We start from the raw sequence: 12,766 nt of genomic DNA, 5'->3' as shown, positions 1-12,766 counted from the left end.
GAGTCCTGTAGCTCAGTGGTTAGAGCACTCGCTTTGCAAGTGAGAGACCTGAGTTCAATTCCAGGCAGAGGGCGAAACCTTGGGCAAGTTTCCTTACTCCACACAGAGCCTAATAATAATCCCTCCAAAACCAAAACAATAATAAATTGGTCATTTTCAATCCACGACTGTTTGTGGGACATTGCTGTGCGCAATTGGCTGCCGCGTTCGCCCACAAATATACAGTCAATTCACTTTACAGTGTGTTCTGTGAAGCGCTTTGGGACGTCCTCCCGACGTGAAAAGCGCTATATCAAATGCAAGGATTATTATTATTATTGTCAAAGACATATAAGACACTATATTAAATGCAAGGAATATTATTAATTCTCACCCCTCATAATTGACAGTCGTTTTCCCCCAAACCCTCCCCCACCAGCTCCCCTATTAGCATCCCCCTCCAAAATGTTGGCTCCTTCACAGTTTTCACTATCCACCGCCTTCACCTGTCTGTGAAGCACTTTGAGATGTCTCAACACTATGATCAGGCGCTGTATCAAATATACAGATTATTTTTTATCATTAACTTGTATCACTCTCTCAAACAGCGCATCTGCGTCTGCGTCAACATGACCGGCAGCGACCGGCGCAAACTGCTGGTCATTGCTGTATGAATGGGGTCAACCTCACTGTTCTGCCCATCACCTGTAAGGCCAATAAGATGACGAGAGGGATCTTTAAGGAGTGGCTGACGCAGTGGGACACAGAGCTGGTCGAGCAGGGGCATAAGATTCTTGTTTTCATGGACAGCCCACCGTGTCACCTGCCCATTCCGACCTCGAGAACATCTGCCTGGAGCTGATACCCCGGACACCACTCTGATCCAACCCATGGGTCAAGGAGTCATCCGAAACCTGAAGCTCTCCTACCGCAAGGAGCTACAAAAGCGCCTCCTGGACGCCATCGAAGGCAACGTGATCAGCCCCCACGCCACGGTGGGAGAGGTGGTGAGACACATCAGCCTACTGGATGCCATCGGTATGGTTGCCAGCGCCTGGGAGAGCATGAAGTCTGCGATCATATCCGACTGCTTCGCAAAGGCCGGGTTTGTGACTGGTGACGCTGCTCCCTGCACTGAGGCTGAGGGGAGGACAAGCGCAGAGGCCGAGGGCGAGAGGCAGATCACTGACCAGTTCCTGGACATTGACACTGATCTACTCCGCCGTGATCCCCAGGACCACGAGGCAATCGTGACTGAAGCTGTGGCCGCCGAGCGCTTGCTAGTCGAGAACGACAGTGACAGCGACTCTGAGGAGAACGACCCCGTCTGTGACGGCCGGCACAGCTCTGACCGGCCTGCGAGAGGCAGAAAGCTTCTTACTAAAGAGCGGACTCTACGGCAAGTGTTCGAACGCACTTCATGACATTGTTACGAGCATCAGAGAGAGACGCCACACTGATCTGGTGCAGTCTGACTTGAGAGAAGTTTTCAATAAGTTTAAATTTCTGTAAATTTTTCTCCCTTTTTCTGGAAATATTGTTTATAAAGAGACAATTGCTCTTTTTTGCTTGTGAATGATACTGAGCTTTCTGTTCAGGCCTTCACATACCAGTAATTGGTATCAGTGCCTTGGGACGTCCTCCTTGCTCCTTAAGCAAGTTTCCTTACTCCACAACCCTCTGTTTATCAAGCACGAAGTGGGAGCACAGTCATTAGGTGATCGGTGGATCACTTTACTGGGGTAGTAATCCCTTAAAAATAATAATAATTTGGTCACTCAATCCGTGAGACACTGCTGTGTTCAATTGCTCTAATCTCAAAGCGCTTTATAGAATATATTGTAAAATGCAGTGACCGTGTATTTTGTGAGTGAAATACAACAGCTAATTGTACACAGCGATGCCCCTCAATAGCCATGGAGTGAGTGACGGATTTTATTCGGGGGATTGTCAGCCAGGACAATAGGAGTGAGAGAGAGAGAGGAGAACCCTTTTTGTCTTAGCGAATAGAATTGCAGGAGATCTTTAACGTCCATCTTTACAAACAGATGGCAGATCCGTTTAATGTTTCAACCAAAGAACGGTGCCTCTGACAATGCTAAACTCCCCAGCGCTGCAGTGAAGGGTCACGTTAGACTCTGTGATTCCATGTCCTGATGTGAGGCTTAAACCCCCAAACTTCTGACTGAGAAGTGAGAGCTCCAGCATCCGAGGCAGTGTGACACACTGTGCGACACACACACACAAATATCTCTGGTATAAACTGTTTAATAAAATAATATTCACAATCCCGCTGCTGACACATTGACATACATTCACAACAGATCATTGGAGCAAAACATACATAGAATTAAACAATCTTACAGCACAGAAGGAGTCGATTCGGCCCATCGAGCCTATGCCAACTCTTTGAATGAATTACCAAGTAGTCCCTCTCTCCTTTCCTTACACCGGCAATTTTTTGCTTTTTAAGTACATAGAATAAAAACCCAAATCAGTTCTAAATTGACTTCTTACAACATTATAGAATATCCAGACTTTGACAAACTTGACAACAATCTCAATTTGACAACGGGTTTTCTGGAACGAGAATTCACAGAAAGTACAGCTGCAAAATTAAGGTTTTAGGTGTTTTTAAGAATTAGCCAAATTCCGTAACGCTCTGAAATGTGATGTAGATAGAGAAAGCCCAAGTAATACAGTTTTTACAGCAGTCACTAAACTTCACAGTGAAATCCCGTGTAGCGCCTTGCAATAATAATAATAATCCTTGCATTTGATATAGCGCTTTTCACGTCGGGAGGACGTCCCAAAGCGCTTCACAGAACACACTGTAAAGTGAATTGCAATGTCCTCGAGACGTCAAAGCCTCCAATTGTGGCAATAATAATCCTTCCATTTGATATAGCTCCTTATCACATGGTTGAGTCATGTCAAAGTGCTTCACAGAATATACTGTAAAGGGCTGTGACTGTATTTTCTGGGTGAAATGCAGCATCAATTATACACAGCAACATCCCACAAACAGTGCTGGATTGAGTATCAAATGCAAGGAATATTATATTCCACGAAAACGTCAAGTAAAGTCCTCCCATATTTACAGAAACCTGCCCTGCTGCAGTGTGTACAGATATCTGGCATGAAGCTGTATATAGATATGTGTGGCTGTCTACAAACTTATCATTTAAACACATATATATATACATACATAGATATAACCAAGTGTCCGAAGGTGGGAAAGATTATCATCTGAGCATGTGCCAAAGTGGCAGGAAGTTCATCGGCGACGTTCAATGCACTTCCTCCACGGTTGGGCCCGTAGATGGACAGCTCTTGCCCGATTGCTCGCTCCCCGCTGCCCCTCCCTGCCTCAGCCTGGCCATGACAGGACTGCACACCCTCTCCAGCTCCTTCAGCTGGTGCTCAAACTCTTCCTTCTCCGCCGTCTGGTTTCCATCCAGCCAGGCAATGACCTGTCTGCACTTGTCCAGCGCCTGCCTCCTTTCCTCCTCGCCCACCTTGCCCTCTGTGCTCTTGTCCTCCATTGCACTTTTGGCTGCGTAGACGAACGACTCCAGCCCGTTCTTGGCCGCCACCCTCTCCCGCTGCAACTCGTCATCCACCTTGTAGTTCTCGGCCTCTTGCACCATCCTCTCGATCTCCTCCTTGCTCAGCCGACCCTTCTCGTTGGTGATGGTGATCTTGTTCTCCTTGCCTGTGCTCTTGTCAGCAGCCGAGACATTCAGGATACCATTGGCATCGATGTCGAAGGTGACCTGGATCTGCGGAACCCCACGGGGGGCCGGGGGGATGCCACTCAGCTCGAACTTGCCCAGGAGGTTGTTGTCCTTGGTCATGGCTCTCTCACCCTCATACACTTGCACCAAGACGCCGGGCTGGTTGTCGGAGTAGGTGGTGAAGAACTGGGTCTGTTTGGTGGGGATGGTTGAGTTCCTCTTGATGAGGGCGGTCATCACGCCTCCCGCCGTCTCCAGCCCCAGGGACAGAGGAGTCACGTCCAGCAGGAGAAGGTCCTGCACGTTCTGAGACTTGTCGCCCATCAGGATGGCGGCTTGCACAGCCGCACCATAAGCCACTGCCTCATCTGGGTTGATGCCCTTGTTCAGCTCTCGGCCGTTGAAGAAATCCTGCAGAAGCTTCTGGATCTTCGGGATGCGAGTGGAGCCACCGACGAGGACCACATCTTGGATCTGAGACTTGTCCAGCTTCGCGTCAGTTAATGCTTTCTCCACTGGCTCCAGGGTCCCTCTGAACAGGTCCCCATTGAGCTCCTCAAACCGTGCCCTGGTGATGGAGGTGTAGAAGTCGATGCCTTCAAAGAGGGAGTCGATCTCAATGCCGGCTTGGGTGCTTGAAGACAAAGTCCTCTTTGCCCTCTCACAGGCTGTCCTCAGCCTCCTGACCGCCCTCTTGTTCTGGCTGATGTCCCTCTTGTGTTTTCTCTTGAACTCCTGGATGAAGTGGTCAACCATGCGGCTGTCAAAGTCCTCGCCCCCCAGGTGGGTATCACCGGCCGTGGATTTGACTTCAAAGATCCCACCATCAATGGTGAGGACGGACACGTCGAAGGTGCCCCCACCCAGGTCGAAGATCAGGATGTTCCTCTCCCCGTGGCCCTTCTTGTCCAAGCCGTATGCGATGGCAGCTGCCGTGGGCTCGTTGATTATTCGGAGGACATTGAGCCCTGCTATCACTCCGGCATCTTTGGTGGCCTGGCGCTGGGAGTCGTTGAAGTAAGCGGGCACCGTGATGACAGCGTTGGTGACCTTGGAGCCCAGATAAGCCTCAGCGATCTCCTTCATCTTGGTTAGAACCATAGAGGAGATCTCCTCAGGGTTGAAAGTCTTGGGCTCTCCCTTGTACTCAACCTGCACCATGGGTTTTCCCCCCTGGCTCAACACCTGGAAAGGCCAGTGCTTCATGTCCGCCTGCACCACAGGGTCATCGAACTTCCTCCCTATCAGCCTCTTGGCATCAAAGACGGTGTTGGGGGGGTTGAGGGCCACCTGGTTCTTGGCCGCCTCCCCGATCAGCCTCTCGGTGTCGTTGAAGGCCACGTAGCTGGGCGTGGTGCGGTTGCCCTGGTCGTTGGCGATGATCTCCACCTTGCCGTGCTGAAACACACCCACACAGGAGTAGGTGGTGCCCAGGTCGATGCCAATCGCTGTGGCCATTGTCCTGCAGTCAGTGACTCGGACTCTGAATCGCTGTCCCAATGGCAGTGGATCTTGTGGTGGAGTCACTGCGAAGAAATTTTTCTCTCTGTGTCTTCTTTCTCTCTGTCTCTCTCTCTCTCTCGTTCTCTCTCCTCTCTCTCTCTCTGTCTCACTCTCAGTCTCTCTCTCAGTCTCTCGGTCTCTCTCGGTCTCTCTGTGGCTGTGGCTCTGCTCTCGGTCACTCTGTGGCTGTGCTCTCGGTCACTCTGTGGCTGTGCTCTCGGTCACTCTGTGGCTGTGGCTCTGCTCTCGGTCTCTCTGTGGCTGTGGCTCTGCTCTCGGTCACTCTGTGGCTGTGGCTCTGCTCTCGGTCACTCTGTGGCTGTGGCTGTGCTCTCGGTCTCTCTGTGGCTGTGCTCTCGGTCACTCTGTGGCTGTGGCTCTGCTCTCGGTCACTCTGTGGCTGTGGCTCTGCTCTCGGTCACTCTGTGGCTGTGGCTGTGCTCTCGGTCACTCTGTGGCTCTGCTCTCGGTCTCTCTGTGGCTGTGGCTGTGCTCTCGGTCACTCTGTGGCTGTGGCTGTGCTCTCGGTCACTCTGGCTGGCTCTGCTCTCGGTCACTCTGTGGCTGTGGCTCTGCTCTCGGTCACTCTGTGGCTTGCTCTCGGTCACTCTGTGGCTGTGGCTGTGCTCTCGGTCACTCTGTGGCTCTGCTCTCGGTCACTCTGTGGCTGTGGCTCTGCTCTCGGTCACTCTGTGGCTCTGCTCTCGGTCACTCTGTGGCTGTGGCTGTGCTCTCGGTCACTCTGTGGCTGTGGCTGTGCTCTCCGTCACTCTGTGGCTGTGGCTCTGACTCTCTGTATATGGCATCAGCTGCTCGGGCTGTGGGCGGGTCTGTCGCCCACGGCGGCCAATCAGAGGGCGGTGCGGTGACGTCACGGACAGAAACCCCCAGAAGCTTCCGGGTTGGCGGCCAATCAGAGCGGCGGAACTGTGGGGAAACCTCAGGAAGGAACGAAGCGGAGAATCCGCTGTAAATCAGGAAAACCGCATCGAAACTTCTGGGAACATCTGGAATTCAGCACAAATACAGCGCAAAAGTGCCGAAACCTGAAAATCAGCGGCACCTCAGTGTGAAAGGGCAGAAACACCCGAAAATCAGCACAAACTTCAGGAAAAATGCCCCCAAACAGCTGGAAATCAGCTGAAAATTAGCGCAAAAGTTTCCAAACATCTGGAATCAGCCGCGACTTCTTCTTAATATGTGGAGATCGCGATCACTGGAAATCAGCCGAAACTTTGGGAATGTGTCGCTGGAAACCAGACAAACGTTCACGTGAGTGTTCGACCGCTGGTTATCAGCTGAAACTTCTGGAAAGTGCTGTAAACCATTGGGAACTCATATCAAATTGTTCGCAATTTTTGCTGAAATTTTGGGGAAGTGATAGACACAGCGGGAGATCCGCTGAAACTTCATTGAAAGTGTCCAAAACATCACGAAGTCAAAGTTTATATGAAGTTATTATTATTGAAGTGAAGATGTGTAAAGTTACTGGAAATCAGCAGAAGTTTCTCGACAGTGCAGCTGGAAATGAGCCAAAAGTTCATGTCAAGTGCCGACACCACAGCTCATCAGCTGTAACTTCGAGAAAGTGCTGCAAGAAATTTGCTGAAGTTTCCAGTAAGTGCCGGAATCAGTTGGAAATGTACATTAAATTGTTCAGAATGTGAACAGCCACTCAGACAACAACACGATTACATTTGTATAGCGCCTTTCACGACGGGAGGACGTCCTGAGGCGCTGGACAGAGTACAGCATTTCAGACCTGAGTGGGGTCGGGGGTGAGGGGGAGGGGAGAGGCCGATGGTGTGGTCGATGAGGAGGGTCTTGAGGCGAGACTTAAAGGAGGCTAAGGAGGGGGCGAGGCGGAGTGACTGGGGGATGGATTCCCAGAGGTTGGGGCGGAGTGGCTGAAGGCTCTCCCGCCAATGGTGGGCGGGTGGGTCGGGGGACGTTGAGCAGCCAGAGCCGGCTGAGCGGAATTGAATTGGCTAAAGGGAGTACAATTGCCAAGTTTTAAGTCTGCAGATGATACTAAGCTAAGACAAGCAGTGAACGGAGAGGAGGATAGTAGCAGAATATAAGAGGACGTAGACAGAGTGGTAGAATGGGCAGACATGTGGCACATGAAGTTTAATGTGGAGAAATGCAAAGTGATGTATTTCGGGATGTGGGACCTCATAGTTGGTACAGTAAATCTTTGAAGGTCGCAGGACAGGAAGACAAAGCTATTTAAAAATATATAGGAAATACTTGGCTGTATTAATAGGGGCAAAATTCAGGAAGTGGTACTTTATAAAACACTGGTTAGGCCTCAGCTAGAGTTCTGCAGGGTGCAAAGGAAATTTACCAGGTGACATGATTTATACCTCATCAGAAAAGTCTTGCAATGCAGAGTGTCGTGGGCATATTTTTGTGGGCAGATATCTATCGTTGATGAGCTTAATCCTCAAAATATGAAGTATGCACAGTACTCTGCAACAAATTCACACTCCCTTCCATATTCTGCAATAAAAAGCGAAGGAAGTTTTCCCACTAAGTCCTCCCAACAAGGAATGTTCCCACTGAGTCTTCCTATTGAGTCCTTCCAACAGGCACCATCGAAAAAGCACATTTTCTTAATCTTAAGGATACCTAAGGGAAGATCAAGCCTTCCAAGGAGAACAAAAATGCCACACAAAAGAGAGAAGTCCGATTAAATGAAACTGAAGAATAAAGAACAGCTCAGTTGGACTTCGACACAGAAAGACATGATCACAAAAGCTGTACATCATGTTCGAGGGAGAAACTGTAAATGTCATCTACATGGAAGCTTTGCAATAACTCAAAGACAATCTGGATCACACATAAACTCGTCCGGTTAGCATAGCATTGACCGTATCTTTTATTGTTGATGAGCTATGGACCATCGGACATGTATGGGAGTTTTGCTTAAGGTGTACATACAGTGTTCGTGGCATGTTAAATGGTTTGTCAGTGCTATCACTGCAATCTACGTTCCATATCGGATACTTTGTTATTATTATGATTAATTTCAGTTTAATATTTCTTCAGGAGTTTCAAATATTTTATTTTTCATATATAAACCGAGCTGTCTGGGATAGAAAGATAAAATTATTTAAATAATAATTAAATAATTTTAAACACGACTGTGTGTGGGACATTACTGTGTGCAATTGCCTGCTGCGTTTTGCCCACAAAATACATACGCAATCAACTTTCCATTATATTCTGTGAAGGGCTTTGAGATATCTCGAAGGTGTTATCAGGCCCTATATGAAATGCAAGGATTATTGTTATCATTAATAATCATCTTGTGATTCATTGTTTAATTACATAAACAGATAAAAGGTATTAAAATGAATATAGTCATCAAAAGCAATCACAAAGGGAGACACAAGGATTGATTATTATTAATAAGAAAAAACAAGTAAAGCTCTGTGTAGACAGCGGGTTACGAGTGCTCGAAGGGTCTCAGCACCCATACCCCCCTCCTCCCACCCTCCTCCCACAACCTATTACCGTCACCTGTTTAAGGGGAGCTGGGAGGAAAAAGCCCTGAGGAAGACCACAGTCAGTCTCCTCAACGTCCCCAACACATGGGCCCCTCTTGCCCTTCACCTAACTTGTCAACGGCTGCTCGTCTGGACATCATGAGCTCTGATTGGCCGATGGACCTCGGAGTCAGTGGTGAAGAGGGAGGAGAACCCATCTTTGATGATGGCACAGAGATCACATCCGTCTTAAGGGGAACAGTCCCACTCATCTCCCCGAGAATATTTTCACCCACCGCTTATCAATCTAGTGAATGGCTGAGGGTTTTCCATCTTATTAAGCTCTCACTGAGCAGATTGTCAGCGGCTCAGAGTTTCCTCCGTCCTCATTATACCAGGGACTGAACAGAGGATAAAGTTTCTCAGTGAAAGTTTGGGTGAAAGTGTGGAGATGAGCCATGTTGTCAGCGTTGTAAAATGACACCTGTCCCCCCTCATAGTCCAGGAACACTCCGACCTTCCCGGGTCTCTCTCTCGGGGTCAGACAGGTACGATGGGAGGTCAGAGCATAATAGACCACACCCATCAGACACACACACCAGACTCCACCCTCTGTGATGGGTTCTTTTCTGTCCACCGACTCTCTGGCTACTCCCACAATCCAGTCAGTCTTGTTGCCCACCTGCACCTCCCAGTAATGTCCCCCCGACATGTAGCCCTCAGATCCCAGCACAAATGGCCAGTTAATGAACCTCTCCGGGATGTCCGGGAGCTGCTGCTGTTCATCTCCAACTCTCACACTGATCAGGTCGTCAGACAGGATGAGCTGAGGATGGGCTGTGTCAGGATCCAGAGTGACTGTAACTAGAGTGAGAATCAGAACATTACTCAGAACAGTGAACCACACTTACAGCTATAAATAAAATAATCTTTAGCATCACACATTACACACTGTGTAATACATCAACATCTCGTGGTAACAGAATCCAGAAAAAAGGTTCACTGTATGTGTGTGTGTGTGTCAGGGGTGGGGGGTGATGTGAGGGTGTGTTTTGTGTGGGGGTGTAAGTGACGGTGTGTGTGTTGGAGGGGGAGGAAAGCGAAGGCCGCGATGTGGAAATGTTGACATTTACATTTTGGAAAAGTAAACCAGTCCTGGCAGCACAAACCTGTAAATTGTTCTTGTTCATGATTTTAGGATCTTGTATAACCATGGATTAGATTTCCCCGGTTGATGGATTGTGATGAACATGGACTACTTTTTCCAGTTTTCCCATCTCTCTGGAGAAAAATTATATTCCTGCACTTTGCATTTGTTGCTCTGAACATTTCCTCAAATCACAAAGGCAGAGTCTGCCTATTTTCCTCTCACCTTCTGATTGAATTTTCTGATATTTCCACTGACCTGTTTTCCACCCAAGAGTCTTATTTGAAAAATTATAATATATTTAACTCTGCAAGACTTTTATAATAATAATCCTTGTGTTTGATACAGTGCTTATCACATCATCAAACCAGAATATACTCTAAAGTGAATTGACTGTGTGATTTATGGGAGAAACATGGCATCCAGTTTGCACTCAGAAGCGTTGCACCAACAGTCCTGGGGTGAGGGATCAATTTTATTTGGGGGATTTGTTGACCAGGGGAAACTCCCTTCTCTTGTCGAGTTCTGCCACGGGATCTTTAATGGCCACCAGAACAGGCAGACAGGACCTCGGTTTAACATCGCATCTGAAGGACACCTCTGTCAATACAACACACCCCCAGCACTGAATTGGAGCATCAGCTTAGACGATGTGATTCCAAGATCCGATGTGAGATTCTGACTCAGAGGCGAGAAAGCTCCCACTGAGCCCGGCTGACACATCTTTTATCCCTCCAGGATGACTGTGTTCATTCTACATGTCACTGACCAATCCATATCTTATGGACCACTTTGTAACAGAGTGTAACCGATTGCAGGAGTTCCTTTCAGAGTGGACAGTCCCAGTGTTTGACAATGAACGTGGCAGGTTTATGGGAATATTGTGTTCCCAGGTTACTGAGACTCTTACCTGCGTAGGGGGTGAACTTTCTCCGCTCTGGAAACAAGAAGAAAGGAGAATTAATCAGTTTCACAGCTGCCGCACACGCAGATGAGGAGTATGTTCATGTTTGAAGTCAATGTACATGAGTGAGTCCATGGAAAGCCACTGCCCCTCACACTGAGAGCTGCCGCTGTGTTCAGCCAATTCACACCAGCCACAGATTATAATGTGTGAGATGCTGATAACTTAATTAGAGTTTTCTCTATAAATTAATTATAATCATTGTAATAATTCTTGCATTTGATATAGAGCTTTACCACGTCATTGAGATGTCTCAAAGCGCATCACAGGATTTACTGCTAAGTGAATTGACTGTGTATTTTGTGAGCGAAACACAGCAGCCAATTGCGCACAGCAGTGTCACACAAACAGACATGGATTGAGTGACCCAAATTATTATTTTGCTTTTAAAGAGATTATTACACTTGGAAAAGTGAAGATTAATTGACAAACAGCCAGGTTCCCACTTATTGCTGTGTAAACAGAGGCACGTGGAGTAAGGAAACTGGCCTTAGGTTTTTCCCTGTTTAGGAATCAAACCCGTGACCTCTCGCTTGTGAGGCGAATGCTCTAAACACTGAGCTACAGGACTCCATAATTCAAAAGATTAGCCAAATCAGCAAGGCCATAATAATGTGCTTGATAGTATTTACTATAAATAATAATATATATCGTAATGTACTTTATGCTTTATTTTTTCTAGTAGGTCTGAAATTAAGTTATTCCTGTTTAAGTTTGTAATACATTGGAATTAATTTGGTAGTTTTGATTTACTTACTTTTTCTCAGCTTTCAGTGATCAGAAACCTTCCACGTGAGGTGATATCACTGGTATATATTTCCTTTATAATTTACTTCAGAAATGTTCAAGATCTGAAACCATTTATCAATAAAAATCTGAATTTAATTCAGTTTCCACACTCCACACGCCTAATAATAATCCCTCAAGAAATAAAACAATAATAAATTGGTCACTTCAATCCATGAATGTTTGTGCGACACTACTGTGCGCAATTTGGTTGCTGCATTTTGCCCATAAATATATAGAATACACTTTGCAGTATATTCTATGAAGCACTTTGAGACATCTAGAAGATGTGAAAAGCGTTATATTAAATGTAAGCATTATTATTATTATTATTACTGTGATAAAGGACTTGTGAGGCCTGAAAAGTGAAGCTGTTTATAAAATTTGACCAGGATTTTGTGGAACATTCTCAAAGGAAGGAGGCAGCCCGAGCACTAACTCCAGGCAATGACGGTTGGAAAGAAAGCTGTGTAAGAGAAGGGGAAGTGTACCAATTAATAACCATAACATAACTCGAATTGATATAGAATATATAGAATATCTAGAAATATAGACTGTATCTTACAGCACAGAAGGAGGGCATTCGGCCCATCGTACCCGTGACATGTTTTTGAAATAACTACCAATTAGTCCCATTCTCCTGCTCTTACCCCATAGCTCTGCACATTTTTGCTTTCAAAGTAAATCTATCTTTTTGGTTCATGCACTACCTTCATCTCAGTCGATTATTAGTATCTCAGGATAAATATTGGGGTTTGTTAACATTTATCTCTCAGTCACGAAGATTGTGTGAAACACATTTTATGCAACTATTTGGTGTTGAGGTGATCTAATGTCAATGAGATTTCATCACAACAGAGATTGTTGTATAATTTTGCTTACCCAGTCTTTTCTGAAGGTCTGTTGAATAAAAAATTGAAATTGTTAGTATAGACAAATTGTTACTACATTGACAAACTGATTATGTATAGTCGTGTAGCTCAGTGGTTAGAGCACTCGCCTCACAAGCGAGAGACCTGGGTTCGATTCCCGGTAGTGCGACATGTTGGGCAAGTTTCCTTACTCCACATGCCTCTGTTTACCCAGCAGTACATAGAGACTGGTTGTTAGTGGATTGGTGTATGGCTTTTCTGGGAGTAATAATTCCTTCCAACAACTA

At 46.7% G+C, this 12,766-nt stretch overlaps 2 protein-coding genes across 3 annotated transcripts in view; both read right to left on the bottom strand.

Annotated features, from left to right (window-relative positions):
- Nucleotides 1–2,231: 2,231 nt before the first annotated feature.
- Nucleotides 2,232–5,723, bottom strand: LOC103190892 (heat shock 70 kDa protein 1B-like). Its single transcript, XM_007911805.2, has one exon. It carries the CDS (start codon nt 5,172–5,174, stop codon nt 3,270–3,272), a length of 1,905 nt encoding a protein of 634 aa, XP_007909996.2. The 5' UTR covers nt 5,175–5,723; the 3' UTR covers nt 2,232–3,269.
- Nucleotides 5,724–8,175: 2,452 nt separating this feature from the next.
- LOC103172821 (butyrophilin subfamily 1 member A1-like) overlaps nt 8,176–12,766 on the bottom strand; it is a 28,284-nt gene continuing 23,693 nt past the window's right edge. Inside the window, exons 14-16 of one of the 2 annotated variants that reach the window (XM_042344749.1) lie at nt 12,490–12,507; nt 10,768–10,794; nt 8,176–9,574 (exon numbers count right to left, since the gene is read on the bottom strand). In XM_042344749.1, coding sequence (XP_042200683.1) covers nt 9,048–9,574; nt 10,768–10,794; nt 12,490–12,507 — 572 coding nt within the window. In that variant the 3' untranslated portion in view covers nt 8,176–9,047. 2 annotated transcript variants of the gene reach the window in all.

The sequence above is a fragment of the Callorhinchus milii genome, unplaced genomic scaffold (genome assembly GCF_018977255.1).
Source record: "Callorhinchus milii isolate IMCB2004 unplaced genomic scaffold, IMCB_Cmil_1.0 Scaffold30, whole genome shotgun sequence".
Lineage (NCBI taxonomy): Eukaryota > Metazoa > Chordata > Chondrichthyes > Chimaeriformes > Callorhinchidae > Callorhinchus > Callorhinchus milii.
This window is presented reverse-complemented; position numbering and strand designations above follow the sequence as displayed.

What these genes read in the sequence shown, in the direction of transcription:
- LOC103190892 (XM_007911805.2), bottom strand. Translation starts at nt 5,174, where the DNA reads ATGGCCACAGCGATTGGCATCGACCTGGGCACCACCTACTCCTGTGTG.